This window comes from Lepidochelys kempii, chromosome 3, assembly GCF_965140265.1.
Source record: "Lepidochelys kempii isolate rLepKem1 chromosome 3, rLepKem1.hap2, whole genome shotgun sequence".
Taxonomy (NCBI): Eukaryota; Metazoa; Chordata; order Testudines; family Cheloniidae; genus Lepidochelys; species Lepidochelys kempii.
Genome location: NC_133258.1, coordinates 49,252,644 through 49,279,009, shown reverse-complemented (window position 1 = coordinate 49,279,009; position 26,366 = coordinate 49,252,644). Strand labels below are relative to the sequence as shown.

Here is a 26,366-nt window from a genome sequence, read left to right as displayed (position 1 = left end):
GACTGAAAAATCCCACCATTGTGAAACAGCAGAATAAAAGAGGCAGTAGGAGACAAAAAGACATTTTTAAAAATGAGAAGTCAAACCCTACGGAGCAAACTAGAAAGAGCATAAACTCTGGCAAGTCAAGAGTAAAAGTGTAATTAGGCAGGGCAAAACAGAATTTGAAGACCAATTACTTAAAGACACAAAAACTAATAGCAAAAAATATTTTAAGTCCATCACAAGGTGAAAGCCTACCCAACAATTAGTGAGGCCAGTGGATGATCAAGGTGCTAAAAAAAATCCGAGGAAGACAAGGCTGTTGTAGAGAAGCTAAATTAATTCTTTGCATTGGTCTTTACTGCGGAGGATGTGAGGGAGATTCCCACATCTGAGTCATTCTTTTTATGTGACAACTCTGGGGAACTGCTCCAGATTGAGATGTTGATAGAGGAGGTTTTGGAACAAATTGATAAAATAAATAGTAATAGGTCACCAGAACCAGATACTATTCATCTAAGAGCTCTGAAGGAACTCAAATATGAAATTGCAGAATGACTAACTGTGGTATTTAACCTATCGTTTAAATCAGCCTCTCCACCAGATGACTAGAGGATAGATAACGTGGCACCATTTTTTAAAAAAGGCTCCAGAAGCAATCCTGGCAATTATAGGCTGGTAAGCCTAACTTCAGTACTAGCCAAGTTAAGATCAGACTTATCAAACACATAGACGAACACATTACATTGGAGAAGAGTCAACATGGCTTTTGTAAAGGGAAATCATGGCTCACCAATCTATTACAACTTCTTTGAGGGTGTCAACAAAATATGACACTTGGGTTTTCAGAAAGCTTTTCACAAGGTCCCTCACTAAAGTCTCTGAAGCAAATTAAGCAGTCATCAGATAAGAATGAAGGTCCTCTCATGGATCAGTAAGTGGCTAAAAAATAGGAAACAAAGGGTGGGAATAAATGGTTAATTTTAACAGTGGGGAGAGGTAAATAGCAGGATCCCCCAAGGATCAGTACTGAGACAGCACTATTTAACATATTCTTAAGAGGTCTGGTACAGAGGGTAAACAGTGAGGTGGCAAAGTGTCCAGTCAATTCAAAGTTACTCAAGATAGTTAAGAACAAATGCTGACTGCCAAGAGTTATGAAGGGATCTCACAAACTGGGTAACTGGACATCAAAATAGCTGATGAAATTCAGTGTTGATAAACGCAAAGTAATGCACATTAGAAAACATAATCCCAACTGCACATACAAAATGATGGGGTCTAAATCAGCTGTTACTACTCAAGAAAGAGATCTTGGAATCATTGTGGATAATTCTCTGAAAACATTTGCTCAATCTGCAGTGGCAGTCAAAAAAGCGAAGAGAATGATAGGAACCATTAGGAAAGGGATAGATAATGAGGCAGTAAATATCATAATGCCAGTATATGAATCTGTGGTACCCCCACACCTTGAATACAGCATGCAGTTCTGTTTGTCCCTGTCAAGGTTCCTTCCCCACTCTGAACTTTGCCTTGTCCTTGCACCCTATGCTGTCACCAACAAGCATGTTAAACAAAGAACAGGGAAAGAGCCCACTTGAGACGTCTTCCCCCTAAAATATCCCCCCAAGCCCTACACCCCCTTTCTTGGGAAGGCTTGATAAAAATCCTCACCAATTTGCATAGGTGAACAGAGACGCAAACCCTTGGATCTTAAGAACAATGAAAAAGCAATCAGGATCTTAAAAGAAGAATTTTAATGAAAGAAAAAGTAAAAGAATCACCTCAGTAAAATCAGGATGGTAAATACCTTACAGGGTAATCAGATTTAAAAACATAGAGAATCCCTCTAGGCAAAACCTTAAGTTACAAAAAGACACAAAAACAGGAATATACATTCCATTCAGCACAAACTATTTTACCAGCCATTTAACAAAAGGAAATATAACGCATTTCTAGCTAGATTACTTATTAACTTAACAGAAGTTCTGAAGAGCATTCCTGACCTGGTCCCGGCAAAAGCATCACACAGACAGAAAGACCCTTTGCCCCCCACCCCACCCCACCAGCTTTGAAAGTATCTTGTCTCCTCATTGGTCATTTTGGTCAGGTGCCAGCGAGGTTATCTTAGCTTCTTAACCCTTTACAGGTGAAAGGGTTTTGCCTCCGGCCAGGAGGGATTTTACAGTTCTGTATATAGAAAGGTGGTTATCCTTCCCTTTATATTTATGACAGTCCCATTTCCAAAAATATATATTAGAAAAAGTAAAAAGAAGGGCAACAAAAACCATATGGGATATGGAACAGCTTCCATATGAAGATAATTAAAAAGACAGGGACTGTTCAGCTTGGAAAAGAGAGGACTAAGGGTAGGTGGGATATGATTGAAGTCTATAAAATCATGAATGGTGTGGGGAAAGTGAATAAGGAAGTGTTTTTTACCTCTTCACATAGCAGAAGAACCAGAGGTCACCCAATGAAATTAACGGTCAGTTAGTGTAAAACAAAACAAGCAAGTACCTCTTTACACAACAAAGTCAATCTGCGGAACTCATTGCCAGTGGATGTTTTTCTGTTCATTCTCTCTGAAACATCTGCCACTGGCCACTGTAGAAAAACAGGATACTGGGCTAGGTGGACCATTAGTTTGACCCAGTATGACCATTCTTACATTTTTATGTAGCTGGTACTCTTCTCTCCACTCCAGTGACGGGCTCCTTGGGTAATTCTGTGGTGACATTGCTTGCTCATCAGCTTGGCATCCTAGAGCAGAGGACTCTTCATTATTTGGCACTATTTTTGCCAATAGGAAGATCTTCTGCTATTTTATTTTCATTCATGGAATACAGGCTTTACTGAGCTGGAGTCATAATATGATGGTATTTACACTGCAATGTTACAATGTTTTCAGATTATATTAATGTTCTAGATTCGTTAGACTTTGCAGATAAATAGCAAGCCTGTATCTCTTGGAATTTGCTTATCTCTAATTTACAGATGATCTGCATAAAAGTTATATAATATTTAAAGTTACATATTAATATGTATGATATATTTGGTTTATTTTGTCTTGAGAATCTATGATGGGATAATATCAAAGATAACCTATAAACATCAAAACAACTTGGAGGTTACATAATGTTACATTATAAGAGACAGATGATTGCCCTGTCTGGGAATAAAGACAAAAAACTGATTCATCATATCACAGGGTAGAGAAAGACCCTCTGTGTCCATTAACTGAGGAGACATCTTGTTGAGCAGGGGTGTTTCATAAAAGATTAGCTCCTGAGAAGCCAGCCAGCTCTGCAAAAGACTGAACTTTGAGTGGGGGGAATCTACTTTATTAGATAGAAAAGGTAACTATTAATAAGTGTAGTTCCTAGTTCTCATTTTATGAGCTTGTTTTGTATTATAAACAGCTGTTTCTCTTGTTTCTAGGGGAATCTTGATTCTTTCTTGTAACAAACCTTCTTTTGTTTCATTATAAGTGCTCACAAGTCCTGTGTGTTATAGAAGAGTGGTGATTTAAGGTAAAACTGGTATACTGTGGTGCATTGCTCCTTTGGGAGCAGAGGATCTGGGATTCCTGTGAGTAGCCATGGTCTTCACATCACAGGTGAATGCTTCAAGTGGACTTGGGGGCTGGAGCACACCTATTATTAACCTGCAAAGCAAAGAAAGGGCTGGCATAGCCCAGAGCTGAGTGCTTGATTGGCTGAAAGGCTGGTGTTGTTAGGGAGCTTATGTCCAGCCACCATGAGCTAGACTCCCTCTTGCTAGATGTAGGGGGTAACAAGGTAACTCACAGCCATGACTATCCCGAGATCTGTCACAGTGAGTAAGGACTAATATAGGAGTTTGCATAACCTGGCACATGGTTCACTTGAGTCAGTGGAATTTATCTGTCTTAGATTTGCCAAAGGGATACAATCAGACTAAAAAGCAGGTTATGCTTCCTTTAATCTGAACACTTTTCTAAACTTGAAATAGGCATAAATGTAAGAATAGGAATGGGCAGGATTCAAACTCCGCATCTACAACCATTTAACAAGTCGCAGTGGAAACTATACTTGCATATACCAGTTCCCTGACATAAGCACAAATATTGGCAAAATATGGGATGTCATTATGTTTTATAAGAAAAGACATGAAGGATTAAAAGATTAAAGATTGTTATCTGAGGCAAATATCTGTGAATCCAGATGCTTAAAATGAAGATTAAAGAGATTGATGTTGTGTGACATTTAAGTAAAATAATCCACTTTAACAGGGCAGTTTTTCATCTGACTCTAATGATGAAAACACATGATGGTTCTGATGGTGATTTTTTGGAAGGAGATTAATTAGAAGAATATAGAAATACATTTCACATGGAATAGTTATTGTGGGGAATTTTGAATGGGGAAGCCACAGCTATGACAGTGCAAATCAGTGTTATTTACTGAATGCTATTTTGTTGCAGGTTATAGCATTGTATATTCTCACCTCAATGCAAGGTCATTTATTATATACCCATATATTTTTAAAGTGCTAACATTGCTAAATACATATACGTGTCAAAAATACCTTGTTTTTCATCTTGGAGATAAGTAACAGAATATTCTGTCTTGTTTTGGTCACTCTGCTGCAATTTAATCTACCTGGTTAAAAAGTAAGACATGTTTTATTGAAAGTAAACTATCGGAAACATTCTGGTGAGCTTGCAAAGCATATTGGCTGCTTCATAGTGAATTCTCACTTTGCGCCCAATTTCGTTAAAAAGAGATACATTTTGCCAATCGCTTTGAACATTTTTTTTAAAAGGAAGTTTCTTTTAACATGTGTTCCAATGCCCACAAAATCTGTAGACTGACAAATGCAAGGCTTGAGAGCCATAGGCTTGAGAGCCTGAGCTCCAGCCAGAGCCATAGCATGCACACTGCTGTTTTTAGCATGCTAGCTTTAGCCTCGCTAGCACACGTCTAAATGTACACTTACACAACTGGGGTATAGATTTAGAAGGTAGAGCACATTGCAATGTATTCAGGAGAAATAGTTTACTGTAAATGCTCAGAATGTTTATGTGTGTGCTTGTTTATATCAATGGATTCATTGTAGAATATTACCTTCATAGGTTATTTCCCCCCCTGCAATGTATGAGGAAAACTGGAGAGGAACATTTTGAGCTACAAGCTATTAATCATTATCCTGATTATGGAGCCACTCAAGGCTGGGCCACACTTAAAAGTTTTCCCCGCATAGCCATTTTGGTTAGGAGTGTGAAAAAATCTTTCTTGTTTTCTGGGAGAGTCTTTCCTTCCACGCTGAGTGACTGGCCTCTCCCAATTTAATTAGTTGTATCCTAAGGACAAAACCAGTCATCCCTGGATGGAACATGTGTCATCCCTCACAGCATCCCTACAGTGAGAGACTATACCTCGTGATTGGTCTCTTGTTTAGGGAAACAATTCTAAATTATAATTTTTTTAGAGATGCTGAACATGTGCAATTTCTGTTGAAACCAGCTCTAAAAAAATCACACCTTTAATGTATTGTCCTTCCGGTGCAGGCAGGGTCTACAGACCCCTTCACACTCTGTTACTGGATTGCTTTCTGTACATAAAACTGCTGAATGCAGTATTCTCAAACTGAAGTAAATATTAAGTTAAAAATAGGTTTGTTAGTAAATGTAATTGAGGCATTTAGTAATGTCATTTTAGAGATAAACTCTATAATCCTATTCTACAAAGAGAGCCAAATCCTGTTCTCTGAAAGAAAGAGTTGCGAGTGAAAAATGCTATGGCATCATTGCACAGTATTAGAGCAGCAGCCTTTTTACTTCATTTTATGGCTATTATTGATGTTTATGTGGCAAGTCTTCTTTCCGGCACAATGTTTTCATCTCCATCTATAGGGTGCCTAGCCATTTTGGCTCCATCTCATGTTCTCCCACTCATTTGTCATGTACAATATGCTTCGTTCTTCCTGGAATCTTCCTTCGTTCTTCCTGGAATTCTTCCAGGATTGACCTGGAATCATTGTTGTATCTGCCTCATCTCAGGCTTAACTAAAGCACAGCTATGTCATGTATAGAAGGCATGCCACCAACCACCAAACTGCAACCCACCCTGTTTTTCAAATCCTTTTGCACTCAAATGAGGTAAAAAAAATTTCTGCTTTGGTAATCCAATTTGGCAGTTAATCCAAATGGCAATTAGTGCATAACTTTAAGCAATCAATCTGCCAAATTAAAAAATTGTTACAGAGCAGGTATACCCCATTACCCATTGGGGGTGTTATCATCCTATAGCCAAGGCCAAATAACCACTCTTCTCACCAGGGTGGTATGACCTAATGGTCAGAGAGGCTGTCCTTAGATTCAGGACATCATGGCCAAATGGCCAGTGTCAATAGGACAGCCCTACCATGCAGGTCAGAAAGGCCTAGCATCCAGAGCCAGTAGGATCACCCTTCCGTGCAATGAAGTATAGCCTAGTAGCCTACCTTTGTCCTGAGGCCCTGTAGCTCAGTATAACACAATGGCTAAGTCAGGAGGATCGCCCTTCTGTGCAGGGCAGTATGGCCTAGCAGCCAGAGTTACTAGGACCACCCTTGAGCGTATGGCAGTATGGCGTAGTGGCCAAAGAGGGTGGGGCCACCACTACGAGTGGCGTCTAAGATAGAGTGACCAGGGCACTCCTACTCCACTGGGTCCTAACCCAGGGCCCTATCAGCGGCAAGTGTATCTGCCACTGGGTCAGCAGGGATACTTCTGAAACATGCTACCTCTGTTCCCAGTACTGCAACTGGATCAATGTCTGTCTTCCTGCTCCGTAGCCCACAGTTCCTCTGTTCCCTGAGGCAGTTGGCAGGTGAAGTTCACAACTCCTTCCCGTTGTGGGCTTCCACAGACAGTGGGGTATTCACCTGGGTATCAGCAGGCCTGGCCTCCATGGTCTGGGGCTCCGACAGCTCCCAGGCAGGAGACTGCAATTCATGTCCACTCTACTTCCTGGTCAGGACAGACTGAGCTGAGCTGCTCCCTTTTATACTGTCGTTCCAGTTGGAGCATGCCGTAAATAACTGGATGTAAGGAATCCCCTTTGTCTCCTGCACTGGTATTGCAAATGTAGGGTGTGGGGAAAGCAGCCTGCCTGGGTCCACCACTTCCCATCATACACAAGTGGGCAGTGAGTAGTCAGGAAGGGAGGGGAGTGGCAGTATTCACCCATGCCATATGCTGTCCAGCATAGCTGAGCCAGCACACTGGTGGAAACAATCTTTTCAAGGTGTAGGGTTGGTGCTTTTTCCCCAAAGCAAGTAGGGGAACTAGGGACCAGACTGCAACACAGTCTAGTTCTGCATCTGCTCCTGGGGCAATGCAACTATGAGCTGTCCCTTAGCTGGGGCCTATGGCCAGGGCTGGTTCTAGGGACGAGCAAGCAGATGGATTCACCCTGGGTACCAGCTTCCAGGGGGCACCATGCTCCTATTTCACTCGGCTGCTTCAGGGCAACGCGGGGAGGGCAAAAACATTTTCTATCCTTGCTGGAAAAATATCTAGGGTCATTCCTGTTTATGGCAATATAGCAAAGGCACATTTCACCTCATAGACAATAGCAATAGATCCACCATGAGATTTTCCCACTTTCTCTTATTTTGTACTGCACTCTATTGTATGTAATTTGCTAAAGTTTAATGTTCCGTTTTTCTTATTTATATATTTACTTTATAGACTTCACACATATATGAAATATTATTTTTTAAAAATTCTGTTAAAGCAATCTTGACTTTGCTGGTCAAATCTTGTGCCCTTACTCAGGCAAATGTCCTATTTGAATTCAATTGGAGTTGCAAGTGCTCAGCACCAGCCAGAATTTGTAACCCAGTAGGATTTCACTGTATGGTTATGTGTTTTGACTTATGATTGAGGATGATTTAGCTGGGGACTGGTTCTGCTTTGAGCCGGGGGTTGGACTAGATGACCTCCTAGGGTCCCTTCCAACCCTGATATTCTATGATTCTATGACTTTCAGGGCTAGGGAGATGCTAGGGAAAGTGCATGAGTTCAAGATGCACAGAGCCTCATAAGAAACACTAAGGCCTTACTGAACAGTTTGTCATTAAAGAGCAGTCAGTGCCTCATGAAAAATTGTTAAAACTATAGATTTTGTTATTGCAATTGTTGAAGTAGTACCGGAAACTAAGATCTAAAGGAATAAGATCAAAGTTTCATGCATGTCCTCAGTAATACAAAATTGGCAGGAAGTATATAGAAAATGCATTATATAAAGTGTAAGTAGAATTGGTTCTAAATAAAATGTTTTTGAAAGCTTTTTCCACACTGGTAGCATCTCTTTAGAGCTATATTAATGAGTTTGCATATGTCAGTCAAATTAAAATAATGCTTTGCTTTATGTACACAACCTGAATAATAAAAAAAATATTTGTAGAGTGCTCTGAACATTCAGATTTCTGCATAAGTTCTGCTGCAAGTATAATTAGTAATAATAATGAAATGCAAAAAAAAAGTGCACTGTAATAGTCTTTAATTAAATTATCACATACTATTTCTCAAATAATACAGGGTTTCCAGCAAACTTAGATATAATACTGTCCGTATATGTATTTAAGATAAAATGTGATTATGAAATCAAGCATATTGGATCAAATGTCAAACCTCAGCTATCTTTTACTCCAATACTAATAAAAAGACACCTAGAGACAGAGACCAAGCCTGGCAAATTTCATCCCAAAAAAGTTTCTGAAAGTGAAAAATGGGATTGTGATGATAAATCCCAGATATAGCTGTTATTTGCATGGATGTGCAAGGTTGTACAGGAGACTTCTGCCCTTCTGTGTCCATGTATAGGGGGCCAGTGACAACAGGAGACTCTGTACTGAAATGCGTAAAAAGGAAGCTGAGCCATTCATCCCTGCCTCCTGACCTCCTGCACTGGCAGGCTGAGCTGGCCAACCATGGTGGGGGCTAAAAGCCACAATGCACTGCATGTTGGACAGCTCCAGGAAGCATTATGTCCTTTCACCCACCACTGGAATAAAGCCATCTCTGTGGTCAAACATGGCAACAGTTTAATAATATACAGAAACATTTCAAGAAAAAGCATGTATAAAATATCCTTGATAGAAAAATCAGAATCTCCATCCCTCCCTCCTATCACAGGCAGATAAGCCAATTTCTCATTTTTAAAAAAAAGATGCTGTACACAGCCCTGTTGGTTTTAATCACAGTATTCAACAAGTAGTCATACAATGTGAATAAGAATGGCAGAATCTGGCCCCCCAAATGCAGAATCATAGCTGCTAATATATAGGTTAGAGCAGGGGTTCTCAAACTGTGGGTTGGGACCCCAAGGTGGGTCAGGACTGGGTTTTAATGGGGTCTCCAGGACTGGTGTTAGACTTGATGGGACCTGGGGCCAAAGCCCAAGCCCAAGCCCCACTGCCCAGGGTCAAAGCTGAAGCCCAAGGGTTAAAGCCCTGGGTGGTGGGGCTCAGGCTTCAGCCCTGGGCAGTGGGGCTCAGCTTACAGGCCCCCTTCTGGGGCTGAAGCCCTTGGGCTTTGGCTCCTCTGCTCAGGGTGGTGGGCTCAAGCTTTGGCTTTTGCCCCTCCTCAGGTGCGCCCTCACTCCTCAGGTTGTGTGGTAATTTTAGTTGTCAGAAGGGGGTTGTGGTGCAATGAAGTTTGAGAACCGCTGGAGTAAGAGAAAAAGCTATTGGAATGTACCTCGGGAAAGACTTGATTCAATTTACCTAAATAAAGATACATCAGAGACTAAACTCAATTATTTGTAACCTGAACATTTATTTTAATGCTAAGACTCATTTATATTCATTTATTTAAATGGCACAACTTATTACCAAATTCTGACAGAAAATAGCTAAAATGAAAACTGAGGGAATAGTATGTTATCCGTATGGACTTGTACTCTGGAAGATGTTTATCTAGAGTCACTGACCATCTGTTTCATGGAGTTATGCCAAAAATGTATTTTCCCTGTAGATTTAGGTGCTTGATGCGAGCTAATAAATAAACAAGCAATTATTGCACCATCCTCTTCAAGTACACTGTAAATATGAGCTTCCCAGCATTTCTGAGGATAAAAAATGCATAATAAAATGTTTGCCATAAGTAAATCTTTTAGAGATACTGCAGTTTTAATTACTCTTGTTTTGGTTGCTCGGACCTAATTTGTCTCTGCTGTAATTCAGTTGATTTAATAGAATTACACCAGGTATAAATTTGGCCCTAGGTCTCCTTGCAGTGTTTCAGTTAGAGTCTGTTTTTCTTTTCATGGGCTAGAGCCTGGTCACTGTTCAAAGCCAGAAGAAGAGATCTCATGCAGGGGAGTGCTATGGGAGATTGCATTCTTCTTATCAGAGGACTTGTAAGTTGATGTAGTCTCAGGAGTGCAGTAGCCTCTGGCAGCAGCCTCATACCTCTGCTGGTATACAAGATCTCCAGAACTTCCTGTCGGCATGGATTCACTATTTACTGCTCCTCCCTTTCCCCATCTCTCTGCCTAAAACAGAAACCTGCAGAGTTCAGCTCTAGTATGAAGTGTGTGTGTGTGTGTGTGGTGGAGGTATTCCCCCCTCCTGTGCAGGCTTCCACTGGTTGCACAATATAGTGGGCTGTACATGGCTACAGAGTATTGGGGGATGAATAGGATTTGACCTTATATATTTGCAAAATTGCCTTTTATACCAACAGGAGACATGCATGCATATCAAGAGGTGATACACTTCTTAATTACCTACTATGATTATCCCATCACAATTGCCAGAGTTGGGCCAGAAAAGCTGCTATATGTAGCAGCATGGTATTCTCATAACAAAATAAGAACATAAGAATAGCCCTACTGGGTCAGACCAATGGTCCATCTAGCCCAGTATCCTGTCTTCCGACAGTGGCCAATGCCAGGTGCTTCAGAGGTAATGAACAGAACAGGGTTATTATTGCATGATCCATCCCCTGTCATCCACTCCCATCATCTGGCAGTCAGCAGCTTAGCAATATCCAGAACATGGGGTTGCATCCCTGACCATCTTGGCATCTCTTGACCTCTTTTTTGAACCCAATTATACTTTTGACCTTCACAACATCCCCTGGCAACGAGTTCCACAGGTTGACTGTGTGTTGTGTGAAGAAGTACTTCCTTTTGTTTGTTTTAAACCTGCTGCCTATTAATTTCATTGGGTGACCCCTGGTTCTTATACCATGTGAAGGGGTAAATAATACTTCCTTATTATATTGCTCCTCACCATTCATGATTTTTTAGGCTTCTATCATATCTCCCTTTAATCCTCTCTGTACAGTCCCAGTTCTTTTTAATCTTTCCTCATATGGAGGTTGTTCCATACTCCTAATCATTTTTGTTGCCCTTCTCTGTACCTTTTCCAATTCTAATATATCTTTTTTGAGATGGGGTAACCAAAACTGCACACAATATTCAAGATGTGGGCAGACGATGGGTTTATATAGAGGCATTATGATATTTTCTTGTTATCTATTACTTTTCTAATTGTACCTAACATTCTGTTAGCTTTTTCGACTGCTGCAAAAAACTGAAAACAGTATAGTAGAATTTCTGGTATGGTACTTTGACTATTTGGGAATTTGGGGCAAAGGAACACACATTAAAAACAATTAAGTTATTTAACTGTAAACATTGCTTACTGTATAATGCGTGATTCAAGAGAGTGTCTAAGACATGGATTAAATCTGCCTGCATGGTACCATATAGTCGATGGAATTAAACATGCCCTAATACTTATTTGCAGTGTAATGCCAGTCTGTAAAATCCACTATGTACATATTTTATGAGCCTACAACTCATCTCTGCAGGATCAGTCCCTTAGGCTATAACATTTCCAGGTAATTATTAGACAGTTTATAACGTGCATAAATATAAATGGTCATCATCTATATGCTTTTTCTCAGAAGTTCCTTTCTATTCGGACAACAAAGAAGGCCAAATTTTGGCTGACCTGCATGGGTGCCCCCCCCTACTTGTGCACCAGTTCAAGGACAGCCATTATACCACATACTGAATTCCCTGAGCACCAGTAGATATCCTGAAAGGGGAGAAATAGTGCATAGTCACACCTTATCTTTCTGTACTGCCTTGTGAGATGCAGCTAGTACAGGAGACATTTATGCTGTGCTCACAAAGGCCGTATAAGGCCGTATAAGGACCTCTTCTGTGTGCCCACTGTTACACCATCACAGCCATCTTGCCTGCCATTGTGCTCAGCATAGGATAGCTACAGGGACTTGAGCTTGTGTGCTTTGACTTCACACACAGCATAAGCAGGGCTGTGTCTTGGAAAACCATAATACAAACCTGTATGTTTCCTGAATGCATATTTACACAGAAATGGAGCTGATATAGTCTGATGGATAAATATTGTTTAACAATATCTAGAAACTTCAGTGTTAGGTTTGAAACCAGGTCCTTACTATTCCTTCTTCCTTATGTCACCAATGTTTGTTTTATTTTTATTTTTATTTCAGCATGAAACATAATAAAAGAACACCTAACCCAGGCTCTAGGGCCCCTTAATAAAGAAATATAAAAGGAACTCAAAGGCACAAATGGCAGCAAGCCAACAATCTTCACAAAGAAAGCCAGTCCATAAACTGAAATTTCCTTATTTCCACACTCCCACCAGAGCCTCAGACCTCCCCAGGTACCTGCCCAAATAGTTGGACTTTGCAGTATACTCTACAGGTCAACAACCAATTAGGGTTGTTTCAGGCCAATCAGCAGAGTGAATTCCAAAGTTGAGGTCCCTCGTTAAGAGTACCAGTCCTCTCTTCCATATCCCACGGGAGTGCCAGCTTGAGCACCTCTCAACTGTTGAACAAACTCTTGAGAAGAGAGACAGTCTGTCAGGTTTGCTAAGTGATGTGGTTTGCTAGCAGTGTAGTGGAATGTTCCTTTAAGAAACCTGGTATTGGCACATTCCAGGCCAGAAGTGTACCCATCTGGATCAGGGTGTAGTCCAGGCACTATGATTCCTGAGTAATATGTAATACACTCTGGTTTGTTTGAACCTTCGGGATTGTACCTCTGTGTCCAATACTACATTACAATCAGAGGGTCTTAGACTAGTGAATGGACTTTCAAAACAAATCAAGGGTGTAGCTTTTCTGTCAGTCCTCTGAGCTATCTTTGTGGGGAAGTTCAATATATGTGTTTCCTGTGACTAATGTTAGGGGTCAAATTCTACTTCCAGTAAAACCTGTGAACCCTGCTGAAATCAGCTATACAGATTTAGCTGACAGCAGAGTTTTTCCATAAGTGTTTAATTTGGCTGTGATGCTGGTGATTATATATTAAGAGAAAACACCTCCCTTTTATATTTTTGATAAAGAAATTCATCCATAGTGTGTGATTTACACAAGTACCTCTTATGCTCTTATGTGTAACTATCCATGATCTATAGTTAAAGTAAAAGACTGAGATTCAGGCTACCTGGGTTCTATACTTGGGTTGACTACAGACAGCTTGTGATGTAGAGCAAACCACTTAATCTGTGCCTCATTTTTCTCTTGTGTAAAATAGAGACAAGAATACGCCCTATCTCCTAGGTATTTTGTGAAGCTAAATTCTGTTGTGCTCTGAGATTTGAGTATACATCATATGGTGAGATGTTTACATCATCTTATTAGTCATCTGAGGGTCATTTGGACCACCTCAGCATATACTAAGTTTCTCTTTCCTTTTGTCATGCTGTATTTCCCATATTCCTTCCAACCCTGCCCGTTCTACCACTTGATTCTTTAAGTGAGATTACGATACATTCCTTTTGTTCTATGGAAGAATACCAGAGTGATACAAGTCAGGCTGCCCTGTCATTTGCATATTTTTGTCTCACCAATTTACAACCAGCTATTAACATGCCACTGGCTGAGGCATTCTGCCATTTGTCCGCTGAATTTAACACAAAACACGTTAAGGAAAAGAACATAGGAATGGCCATACTGGGTCACGCCAAAGGTCCATCCAGCACAGTATCCTGTCTACCAACAGTGGCCAATGCCAGGTGCCCCAGAGGGAGTGAACCTAACAGGTAATGATCAAGTGATGTCTCTCCTGCTATCCATCTCCACCCTCTGACAAACAGAGGCTAGGGACACCATTCCTTACCCATCCTGGCTAATAGCCATTAATGGACTTAACCTCCATGAATTTATCCAGTTCTCTTTTAAACCCTGTTATACTCCTAGCCTTCACAACCTCCTCAGGCAAGGAGTTCCACAGGTTGACTGTGCACTGAGTGAAGAAGAACTTCCTTTTATTTGTTTTAAACCTGCTACACATTAATTTCATTTGGTGACCCCTAGTTCTTATATTATGGGAACAAGTAAATAACTTTTCCTTATTCACTTTCTCCACACCACTCAAGATCTTATATACCTCTATCATATCCCCCCTTAGTCTCCTTTTTCCAAGCTGAAAAGTCTTAGCCTCTTTAATCTCTCCTCATATGGGACCCGTTCCAAACCCCTAATCATTTTAGTTGCCCTTTTCTGATGCCAGTATATCTTTGTAGAGATGAGGGGACCACATCTGTATGCAGTATTCAAAATGTGGGCATACCATGGATTTATATAAGGGCAATAAGATATTCTCCTTCTTATTCTCTATCCCTTTTTTAATGATTCCTAACATCCCATTTGCTTTTTTGACTGCCACTGTACACTGTGTGGATGTCTTCAGAGAACTATCCACGATGACTGCAAGATCTTTCTCCTGATCAGTTGTAGCTAAATTAGCCCCCATCATATTGTATGTGTAGTTGGGGTTATTTTTTCCAATGTGCATTACTTTACATTTATCCACATTAAATTTTGTTTGCCATTTTGTTGCCCAATCACTTAGTTTCGTGAGATCTTTTTGAAGTTCTTCACAGTCTGCTTTGGTCTTAACTATCTTGAGCAGTTTAGTATCATCTGCAAACGTTGCCACTTCACTGTTTACCCCTTTCTCCAGATCATTTATGAATAAGTTCAATAGGATTTGTCCTAGGACTGACCCTTGGGGAACACCACAAGTTACCCCTCTCCATTCTGAAAATTTACCATTTATTCCTACCCTTTGTTCCCTGTGTTTTAACCAGTTCTCAACCCATGAAAGGATTTTCCCTCTTATCCCATGATAACTTAATTTACGTAAGAGCCTTTGGTAAGGGACCTTGTCAAAGGCTTTCTGGAAATCTAAGTACACTATGTCCACGGGATCCCCCTTGTCCACATGTTTGTTGACCCCCTCAAAGAACTCTAATAGATTAGTAAGACATGATCTCCCTTTACAGAAGCCATGTTGACTTTTGCGAAACAATTTATGTTCTTCTATGTGTCTGACAATTTTATACTTTACTATTGTTTCAACTAATTTGCCTGGTACTGATGTTAGACTTACTGGTCTGTAATTGCCAGGATCACCTCTAGAGCCCTTCTTAAATATTGGCGTTACATTAGCTATCTTCCAGTCATTGGGTACAGTAGCTGATTTAAAGGACAGGTTAAAACCATAGTTAATAGTTCCGCAATTTCACATTTGAGTTCTTTCAGAACTCTTGGGTGAATGCCATCTGGTCCTGGTGACTTGTTACTGTTAAGTTTCTAAATTAATTCCAAAACCTCCTCTAGTGACACTTCAATCTGTGAGAATTCCTCAGATTTGTCACCTACAAAAGATTCCCTCCGGTTTGGGAATCTCCCTAACATCCTCAGCCATGAAGACTGAAGCAAAGAATTCATTTAGTTTCTCTGTGATGACTTTATCGTCTTTAAGTGCTCCTTTTGTATCTCGATCGTCCAGGAGCCCCACTGCTTCTGCTTCCTGCTGATGTACTTAAAAAACATTTTGTTATTACCTTTTGAGTTTTTGGCTAGCTGTTCTTCAAACTCCTTTTTGGCTTTTCTTATTACATTTTTACATTTAATTTGGCAGTATTTATGCTCCTTTCTATTTACCTCACTAGGATTTGACTTCCACTTTTTAAAAGATGCCTTTTTATCTCTCACTGCTTCTTTTACATAGTTGTTAAGCCACAGTGGCTCTTTTTTAGTTTTTTTTACTGTGTTTTTTAATTTGGGGGTATACATTTAAGTTGAGCCTCTATTATGGTGTCTTTGAAAAGTGTCCATGCAGCTTGCAGGGATTTTGCTCTAGTTACTGTACCTTTTAATGTCTGTTTAACTAACCTCCTCATTTTTGCATAGTTCCCCTTTCTGAAATTAAATGCCACAGTGTTGGGCTGTTGAGGTGTTCTTCCCACCACAAGAATGTTAAATGTTATTATATTATGGTCACTATTTCCAAGCGGTCCTGTTAGAGTTACCTCTTGGACCAGATCCTGCGCTCCACTCAGGACTAGATCGAGAGTTGCCTCTCCTCTTGTGGGTTCTGTACCAACTGCTCCAAGAAGCAGTCATTTAAAGTATCGAGAAATTTTGTCTTTGCATTTCATCTTGAGGTGACATGTACCAGTCAATATGGGGATAATTGAAATCCCCCACTATTATTGAGTTCTTTATTTTGATAGCCTCTGTAATCTCCCTTAGCATTTCATCATCACTATCACTATCCTGGTCAGGTGGTCGATAATAGATCCCTACTGTTATATTCTTATTAGAGCATGGAATTACTATCCATAGAGATTCTATGGAACATGTGGATTCATTTAAGATTTTTATTTCATTTGATTCTACATTTTCTTTTACATACAGTGCTGCTCACCACCACCCCCCGCACCACGTGTTCTGTCCTTCCGATATATTTTGTACTCTGGAATGATTGTGTCCCATTGATTATCCTCACTCCACCAGGTTTCTGTGATGCCTATCATATCAATATCCTCCTTTAACACAAGGCACTGTGTTCACCCATCTTATTATTCAAACTTCTAGCATTTGTGTACAAGCACTTTAAAAACTTGTCACTGTTTATTTGTCTGCCCTTTTCTGATGTGTCAGATTCTTTATGTGAAAAGTTATACACAGGGTACAGTACACTAACTTCAAGAAGTTTCCCACACATACATTACTGTGTTTTGGGGGCAATTTTGTCCCCCTAGTGAGCACCCCAAACATGGCGAAAACAGAGAAAAGGTCCACAGATCCACAGGTTTCCCTGTGCCCAAACAGCCATGGAGTTTGGGAGATGGGGAAGGGGAGTAATAGAAGTGATTCCAGTATATCTATGATTACAATGAGCATTTGGTTGTTCTCCCCTACAAACATACACACAGGAAGAACACAGGAATCATGAATACTTCTGCTGTCTTTAGGCCTAGAGAGGAGGATGCCTAAGTTATCCCACAAACCCCATGAATCTCCTTGGTACACAGCCTGTTTATACTCAGGACTTAATCCCTAGAACTAAACCATATTTTTTAAAAGAAAGGAAAATTATCCTTTTAGAAACATATGTTTACTGAAGCCAATATGTTATCCTTTCCTTCTCCAGTAACTTGCTTACCAATATTTATTGCACATTCTGAACACCATTTCTTTAGTTCATCTTTATCTAAAAACAGATATTTTATTCACTTTCTAGTTCAATTTTGTTGGGAAATTGCTTGGACCAAGAGGAAACTCCTTGAAGAGGTTACAGGAGGAGACAGGTGCAAAAATGTCTATCCTGGGAAAAGGTTCCATGAGGGATAAAGCTAAGGTATTGTACATGAATTCTGATTTTAAATAATGTTAAGTGTACATAAAGTTATATATAGTGGACTCCTCTTAAAAGGCTAATTTACATTAAAAATTTACTAATTAAAAACTATTCTTACATCTATCTTCTTCTGGCAATGGTTTGTTTGAGAACCTTACTGCTATAATTTGGACATGTGTAAATGTGCTTTGTGTAGTTTTATTCTTGTCCTCCATGCTGTTTAATATTTGTCTAGGAATGTTGCCCTTTTCTTCTTTAAATATTAATTAGATAAGACATATTTGAAACAAAGAGTTTCAACATCCTGGAAGAAAAATTTTAAATAGCACTGAAAGGAACACACCGTATAGCACATGTTTTATCCTTGCTGTTTGGAATGTCCACTTTGTCATGCCACTCCTCTGTAAGATGACTCTGAAACCTATAAAACTAAAGCAACTTTATTTAACTCTGAATGTATTTATTTAACTCTGACTGTATACTGTAGCGTAACTTATCATCATACCATCTGATCTTGCTTCGACAAGCAAATAATAACTGTTCATTCCACTGATCTATATTTTACATTGACATATATTTTAGTGGCTCTCTCTGTCACCAGTGCTATTTGTTTCAGCAGTTAAAATGACAGGGCCAGGATAAAATAAAAATGAACCAGCATTCTACTGTTTTTATGAGTGACATTATTTGGTTTTGGTGACTCATTTTTTTCCACATCACCAGTCACATTGGTATTATCAGACCATTGGCAAAATTAAACAAATGAGCAAACAAGGAGATGAACCATCCAATACGATGTTATTGTTATGAATCATATTATCCCTAGAATTTAAAGCCAAATTTCCCACATGAAATGAATATCAATTTGCCACAGATTTCTTTAAGATATTGGTCACTGAAGGACTTTATCTATTTGACAATCTTGTTTTTATGGCTTTTTTTTATGGTTTGATTACATCAAAGAGTTTATTTTCAGTTATTGACAAGTAGAATATTTTATAATCCTTGAACCTACTTCTGGTACTGTAAAAAAATTGCTTTCCAGATCAGTAAATGCATATGCTGCTGAAGTGGCAATAATGTACATTTGTATTGTGTCTGCCAGCTCCTTTCCCAGCTACCCATTCAGATTATTATTGCCAAGAGCAGGAATGACCTGAAAAGGGGTGTGTGAAAGGCCTGTTAGATCAGGAAGTGTTTGGACATAAACAGGCAGCCTCCTCACCTATCCTGTCTCATGAATCTGATCTGACAATATAAGATATATTAGACATTACTAACTGCAGTAGACAGCACAGAGGGCTGGATTCTATGAGCACTGCAGAAAAATCAGAATTCAAGGTACTCTTCCTCCTTGGAAAACAAGACAGAATCCTTAGATGTTCTGGAATTGAGAATGGACATCATGGAAACTCAGTTCCATGAGACTGAAGTAAGAAACGATGTTTCAAAGTATGGTAGTGATAAAAAAAATTCTAATAAAACAGGCCATTGTAAGTGACTGTCCATTTAACCTTTTCATAATGACTGAAAACAAAATCCACAAGTAATTAGAATAAAGATAAAAAAAATTACCTGAAACACATGAATCATTGTTACCAGGATTAGAGTGACCAGATGTCCCAATTTTATAGGGACAGTCCCGATTTGGGGGGCTTTTCCTTATATAGGCACCTATTACCCCCACCTCTTGTCCTGATTTTTTACGTTTGCTTTCTGGTCACCCTAACCAGGATCCAATGAGAGGAAATTGGGGACAACTAATGGTGACTGTATAGCCAAAGTAGTTCTCTCAGACAGGATGTGCCAGAGATAGATCCTGGAAAACTGAGGGGGGGAAGGACTTTAGTGTGATCAGAAACAATAGCCTAAGCCTTGCTACACAGAAAAGGAGGGGAGGGGAATTGCCATTTTCAAACAAGCTTTCTTGGAGGAAAACATCCACTGGCTTCCTTTATGCAGTAAAACATACTTTTACTGAGCTTAAATATTTATCATTAGATTTGTCTCTGACTTTTTGCATGATTCTGGGTATAGCTGCTGAGAACAAGGCTTAACAAACTCCCCAAGGGTTCCCCAGGCAAGGGTAATCTCCAAGCATGCTACCTCTTTCTCTCAGTCCCTAGCAATAGATGGCACAGCCTGGGTGCCACTGCTGCTGCCTGATCCCTGGCTGTTACAATAATCCATTGGGTTTTTGGGCAGCTGTTCATCAGGTAAAGCGGCTGGCCAGATTAAAGCCGCCTTTGCCCTCGTCTTCTCCAGTCCTGTGCTGGCTGCAGCTGGGCTGAATCAGAGAACGGGGAACACAATTTTTGTGATATGACTGTTGGAAAAGATGAAAAATGTATCCGCTCTGAAGTCCTTAGACACATATTTTCAAGTGGACTTATCTGCTGATTTGCTCTTTCCAAATGGATGAGCATCTATGACAAACAAATATTGAAATGATGGAGTTGTCAGAGAATTTTATGGATTTTGCATGGAGGAGGAATGAGAAATTGGAGGATTTGACAGTGGGGAGATTTATGCAAATGAAGTAATGAATAAGAAGCAGGAAAACATACCAAGAAGGATGGGAATAACATCTGGAAATTGATTATGAACATAGGCTACAAACAAAGGACTGTAGTGTGCCTAGCCCTGAGTAAGAAGGCTCTTCCTTTCCACCCCAGCTCTTTTACACAGTTACAGCCCATGAACTCAGAGGGCACAAGGACTATAACAAGGCTAGTGCCCAGAGTGGTACTATCCAAAGTAAATGAGACGGGGAGGGGCCATCATCATCACTGTTGCAAATCCCAGAGGGATGTAGCTTCCTTGCAGATTGAGCACCACCTAGATCAATCTCTAGTTAGGGCCTTAAGAAGCTTTGGCTGGACGTTCCGTCTGTGTCTGTGGTCTTATCATGCCACAGAAGCTTTTTGCATCCACATGATCACCAACCATGTAGCAAGGACTGGAAAGCGTGGGTAGGGAGAAATCCTGCTCCTTCATCAGCCTGTGGGTGTTGCCCTGTCCTTAGAGGTGTTTGTGCACAAACACTGCACTCTGTAGTAGAGTATTGCTGTGGGCATGCAAAACCCCAGTGCATCAGAAAACATTGTACCTCAACCAGGTAGACTGCCTCGAAGGGTAGCCCCTACCCTACACAATATATGTGTGACTCCTCATGCAGGACAAATCCATTTAAAGTAGGCAATAAGACAAACTCAAAATGAAGAATGTGAGCAGCTTCAAATGTACCCTGTGTACCGCAGAAGTTGTACTGGGAACTGTGGGATAAGCACCCAGAGGGCAATGCTACGGGAACAGTATAGCAGAACATTAATGGGCAACAGTCCTTTACCCAGATCAGCATGGCAAAAGTGGATATCCTGCACTTTTGTGATTAAACTGATACCACCAGCTTAATTAGCAACAGTTCAATTTTCTGTGATAGATGCAGCCTAAGCAGGACTGGCTCTAGGCACCAGCAAAGCAAGCATGTGCTTGGGGCAGCACATTTCCAGGAGTGGCGTTCCGGCCAGCCTTTTTTTTCTTTCTTTCTTTTTTTTTTTTTTGCTTGGGCAGCAGTTGCGCTCTCAGAGCTTGGGGCGGCAAAAAACCTAGAGCCGGCCCTGAGCCTAAGGCGACAGAGTAGCATAGTTCTGGACTAAAATAGCTCCAGTTAACACAAGAAGTTGCAATTACCACTGGAAACACAGGAGGTAAGTTTGTCTTTTAGAAACACTTTTCTCTGAGACTGGTTACCCAGAACTCTGATTTTAATGTTGACTCTACTCTAAATCATTGAATTTCAAAATGTTTAGTATTTAAATAACAGCATATATTTTTAAATTGACTACAGAAGGTGTTACCTAACACAATTGATGCAGCACTGATCAGTATGAATTGTGTTCATCATAAGAGAACAGCCAGTTTCCAATGATATCTTATGACAGATTGAAATAACAGGCTGTCCATCCTGAGAACTCTCATTATTTTGCTGACTCACATGATAGCATTATAGCTTGTCACTCCTATAGTAGTATAGTATTATACACATGCAAATTCATTCATCAGAACTGATAGTGATGAGATTAAACAAAGTCATATTAAATTGCCCATCTTTTTGTTCTTCCCCCCATTCTTCTAATTCATTGAAGACGGTTGTGAAAGAAAACAAAACTCAGTAGATAAGAGGAATTTGATTATGAATAGAATCAATTGAGGGACATCAATCCACATAAAGTTTGTACATGATTTACAATGATATCCAAGTTAATAATTGCTTGAAACTTTATTTTCAGGAGCTAAATCTGCAAAGAATGCATGTAAAGCAAGCAATTATGTGCTTTTAAGCATACACTTCTACATGGAAATAAAGTTATTTTCATGTGTTCAATAAGTGAGGACCCTATTTTCTACACACTGCAACCCCCTGTGCTGAGTCCAGTCCTTTCTATCAAATTGCAGATGTGTCCCCTGTGGGTTGGAATAACTATTCTGTGTGAAGAGAGGACTGGTTCCCTCTAGAGGATTCAGGGAGACCTTTGGCCACCGCTGTTACCCCAGGGTTCTTTCAACCCACAGTTCTTTGTAACTTTTACTCTATGCAAGGTGGTGTCAGGAAATAAATCAGGGGAGACACGGTTTGATGGCTGGCACAAACAGGACAACACAAGAATGTTTTCACTTAAAGCTAAACTTTACTTAGTCTCAAGCACTTACCCACGTCTGCAACAGGTTAGTAAAACACCCCCAACCCTCGATAATTACCTAAGCTGTGTGGCTCTCGAGTGGGACATCGGCAGCCCGTCTGCCAGTGGGGAACACAAGATGTATCCAGAGAGAGAGTCCAGTCATGAAGAGTCCCACTACCTCAAACTTTTCCCCCTTATTTATACATTAGTAATCGAATGACATGTCGCTTAAAGAAAACTTGTTAAGCAAGCAGTTCCAATGGGCAAGCAAGAGGCTCCTTCTGATTATTGATTAACCAGGTGTGGGTTTTTCCAGAGTTTGCAGCCTTTAGACCCCAATAGACATTCCTGGGGCACAGTCTGCTCTTCTAAAATGCAAGTATCAGCAACTTCGACACAATTCTTATCAGGAAGGATGCGGGGGTCAAGCTGCCCTTTCTGTGACACTCAAAACCCCCTCCCCTCCTGCCTTGATCAAACTGAGTTTGCTGCATGGCCACTTTATGGCCTGCTGACTTGCCTGCTTTTAGCAATAAGCCATAGTGGTTTCAGGCACTTTACTGGTTTGTCAAAATCTCCCCGTACAACTGCCAGGTCTTTTACTTTTTGGGTTAGTCTAGTGAAGAAATCCTTTCCCCCATCACAGGGTGTTGCAGAAGGGAAGGGAAAGAGAAACGGAGTGCAATCTTTGGGTTGGACTGATCTTTCCATGTTTCCCGGGTTTCATTTTCATGTATAGAGTAACAGCCTTTAATAATAATTATCTTGTATAAATAAGTATACTTCATATTGTTTAACTGTTTCAGAACAGCATATGTGAGAGAACAAAATGGATATGAATGATTCCAGATGTGAATGGATGGCATAGGAAGCTATAGGGTCTTCCTTGGTCCAGAACTCACCAAGTTGTATACATTACCCTCAGGGAGGACGAGTAGCAAACAATGCTTAAACACGTGATAGTCTGGCCAGTATTTAAGAGACAATCATTTGGTAAAAATTACTTGATGACCATCCCATCTTCCATCTCTCCCTTCTTGGGTAAGATGATTGAAAAAGGTGGTTAGGAGCCAACTGCACCAAAATCTAACATTTCCCCAGTCAGGTTTCCTGTCTGATATGGTAAGGAGACAGCACTAGTTCTTTAGGGCCAGAGAGAACACTAAAATGTCCATGCTAACATTAGAATGTTCACTGAGTGCTTTATTACATAACCTTTTATTTTGTAAATGATGATGAATATACTTGAAATCATAAGCTCCATGGAGTAAGGACTGCATTTATTTGGTCTTGTAGTCTAGAGCACATCATTGGTGCTTAACAAATAAATAATGATAATAAGAGGAGTACAAATAAGCTCACAATAATAAGCACAGTCCAGCACCCAAGTTATGTGATATTTAGCCAAATCAAAATATCTTTTATTTTTGATAAATGTTGTTTGGGATGAGCTTTCACAGGAACATGTGAGAATATCCTTGGGGATCCTTGGGGATCATGGTCTTTACCCAGAAATATGACTGTACTTTGGATAATGCTATTTATACTGATGGACACGATTGGTGAGAGGGGACAGGTTGTCATCCCAGGTTAACAATAAACTTGATGAACAAGGCAAAATGAAAATAGAAAATGTGTAGGGGCAGGGAAGAAAGAGTGAGTATTAATGTGGCCATAGAGTTTAAAGCGAGAAGGAATCACCAGATTATCTGGTCTGACCTCCTGCATATCACAGGCCACCAGTGTACGGGGAATTCGAAAAGAATTTGGAGGCCCCAGCGAGGATTGGTAGAGAGGAAGGAGACGGATGGTACAAAGTTTGTAGTTTGTCCATTGTAATAGGAGGTAAAAGACGGCAGGGTGGGGTCGCTCCCTACAAATTCCCATGTTGCAGTTCACGAGTTAATTTACGGATACATTCCATTAGTGGGACTCAGAACTCAAGCTGATTGCCTGCTTGAGTGGAGAAATTATGTCCAGAGACAGGGAACCAACTCCAGGACACAGCCCCAAAAATCAGAGCTGCCAGACCTTAACACTCTGCCAATGATACCGTGCAGAAACTGGAGTCCCCCAGATGGACCTGATTCTGACTGGCCATCTGGAAAAGTCCATCTGTCTTATTGGGAGTGGTGAGCACTGTATGTGTGTGCATTCTGTTTTGGTGATTGTTAAGAAATAGAGGTTATGTAGTATATTACTGTGTAAGGCTCTTTCACTGGTAAAAGACCCTGTAAACCCACAAAAGATTCCACAGGGAAAGAGAGTTTGCTCTGAGTCCACAGGGAATGGGTACTTGCCTGGAGCCCATGGAGGAGTAGAGCCCAGAGCCCACAGAGGGGTAAAGTTAGGTGCTTTTTACCTGGAGTCCTAGGAACTGGATAAAGGTGGGTGCCCTTGAATGTGTGAGTAACAGAGAATTTTGTGCTGGTAAGGAATTCAGTGAAGACACTGCAGGCAGCCTAAGGGCTTTTGGACTGAACTGATAAAGCCTAACACATTAAACAATAGCAAAGTACCTGTGCCTTCTGTCCGAAAGGGTCGCTGCCTATCTGGCAGAATGACCACCCCAGAGCAACAAGAGAGAAAGGGAACAAAGAAAAGGGACCAGGAGGGGTGGGGGTTAGTTGAGGAGCCCACCCTCCTTGTGAAATGGTTAGTGGGACAAAGCCTGTGCCCATGGGAAGGGGCAGTTCAGGGAAGAAAGCAGGATCAGGCCCAGACAAGCAGGCAGGCAACAGATAAAGAGAGTGAGAAGTTAACTCTGCAGAGGCTGGAGGGAATTAAGCAGTTGAACCTTGTACAAATGTTAACAGAAAAAGTGTTATAGAAAAAGAATTCTTGGTTTCTTTTCAGCCATTCTGAAGGAAAAATGGGCCCTTTTCCAAAGGAATGTTTGTAAATAAGCCAGGCAAAAAGACAATCTGCTTTGAATCATTTGACTGAACAATTTAGTCAAATTTGCCAAAAGAACATAAAGGGGTTTCTACTGGAACTTACCTGACCCCAGATATATACCAATGTAATCTATGTACAGCTGTGTAAAAATTAAAGCAGTGTAAGGGATGTGAAGCAGAAGAGTATGCTTGTATCTGTGTGTATAGATATATTGTGTAAATGTGTGGAGTGTTTGGGACCAAGGCTGGCGCTCCTGGCTTGTGAAACTCTATTTTGTGGGTTTAAGATAAATTTTTGGTTTGGTTTGGTTTTAAATAACACCACTAAAAAGCCATCTGAAACTTTCATTCAAAGTTGCAAAACTGAGAAACACTTTTTTGCCAGACAAAGGTGACTAGTGTTGTTTGGCTTTGGTATTTAGCATTTAACCCTTAAGGTACCTCAATGCTTTATACAGTTCAATATATATTTTTAAAAGACCAAAGTCCTGGCTGCAGCAGGGCTGTCAAACCCAGGAGAATGGGGAGAAATTCTGGATCTTTTTTTTGGGATAACAAAATAGCAGATAAGAGCTGTAGTATAAGAAGTTAAAAAAGACACTGCCCCTCTGGAGCAACAGCAGGGGTGAGGTGCACAAAAAAAAAGAAGCAACATTAGAAACACTGAGCGTTAAGGTGTCTCTGAGTAATCAGACTGTCACTTTGATAAAGGTACATGAAAACTGTGTGAGCACAAAAGAAACTGTTACACCTTATGTAAAAATTGATATGGCTAATATAATGTTATCGAAGTTAAACTATGAAAGGAATGTGCATTTTTCCCAGGACATGTGCAGTGTATATTGTAGAAGGGGCAAACAAAACATGCTACTTAACTAAAATCCTATTTGGGCTCTAAAGGGAGCCAGAGTAGGTTGTGTTTTCTTTTTCAGATCACTGTGTGTTTTGGAAGCAGAAGTTGAAAGTGAAAAGAAATCAAAACTCAGGTAGAAGTTGATTGTGTCCCCTTTTAAGAAAGGGTCTCTGACCTGCTGATGGCTTTGGATCCAAAAGCAATCCAGAAAGTGTTTGTGAAAATGCAAATTACCTTACTGATAGAGGAAGGTGGA

The 26,366-nt window shown here is 40.4% G+C and overlaps 1 protein-coding gene and 1 long non-coding RNA gene across 6 annotated transcripts in view; one reads left to right on the top strand and one right to left on the bottom strand.

Moving 5' to 3' along the window:
• LOC140908680 (uncharacterized) overlaps window positions 1-22,572 on the bottom strand; it is a 32,848-nt gene extending 10,276 nt beyond the window's left edge. The window contains exon 1 of the long non-coding RNA XR_012157951.1: window positions 22,437-22,572. This is a non-coding gene — a long non-coding RNA (uncharacterized lncRNA). The remainder of the gene's footprint in view (window positions 1-22,436) is intronic.
• Window positions 1-26,366, top strand: part of KHDRBS2 (KH RNA binding domain containing, signal transduction associated 2) — a 572,210-nt gene that overhangs the window by 210,380 nt on the left and 335,464 nt on the right. For 4 of the 5 annotated variants that reach the window (XM_073336336.1, XM_073336334.1, XM_073336332.1 and 1 more), the window contains one exon: window positions 17,559-17,675. The exons of the other annotated variant lie outside the window; for it this stretch is intronic. In XM_073336336.1, the coding sequence (XP_073192437.1) occupies window positions 17,559-17,675 (117 nt within the window). The remainder of the gene's footprint in view (window positions 1-17,558; window positions 17,676-26,366) is intronic. 5 annotated transcript variants of the gene reach the window in all.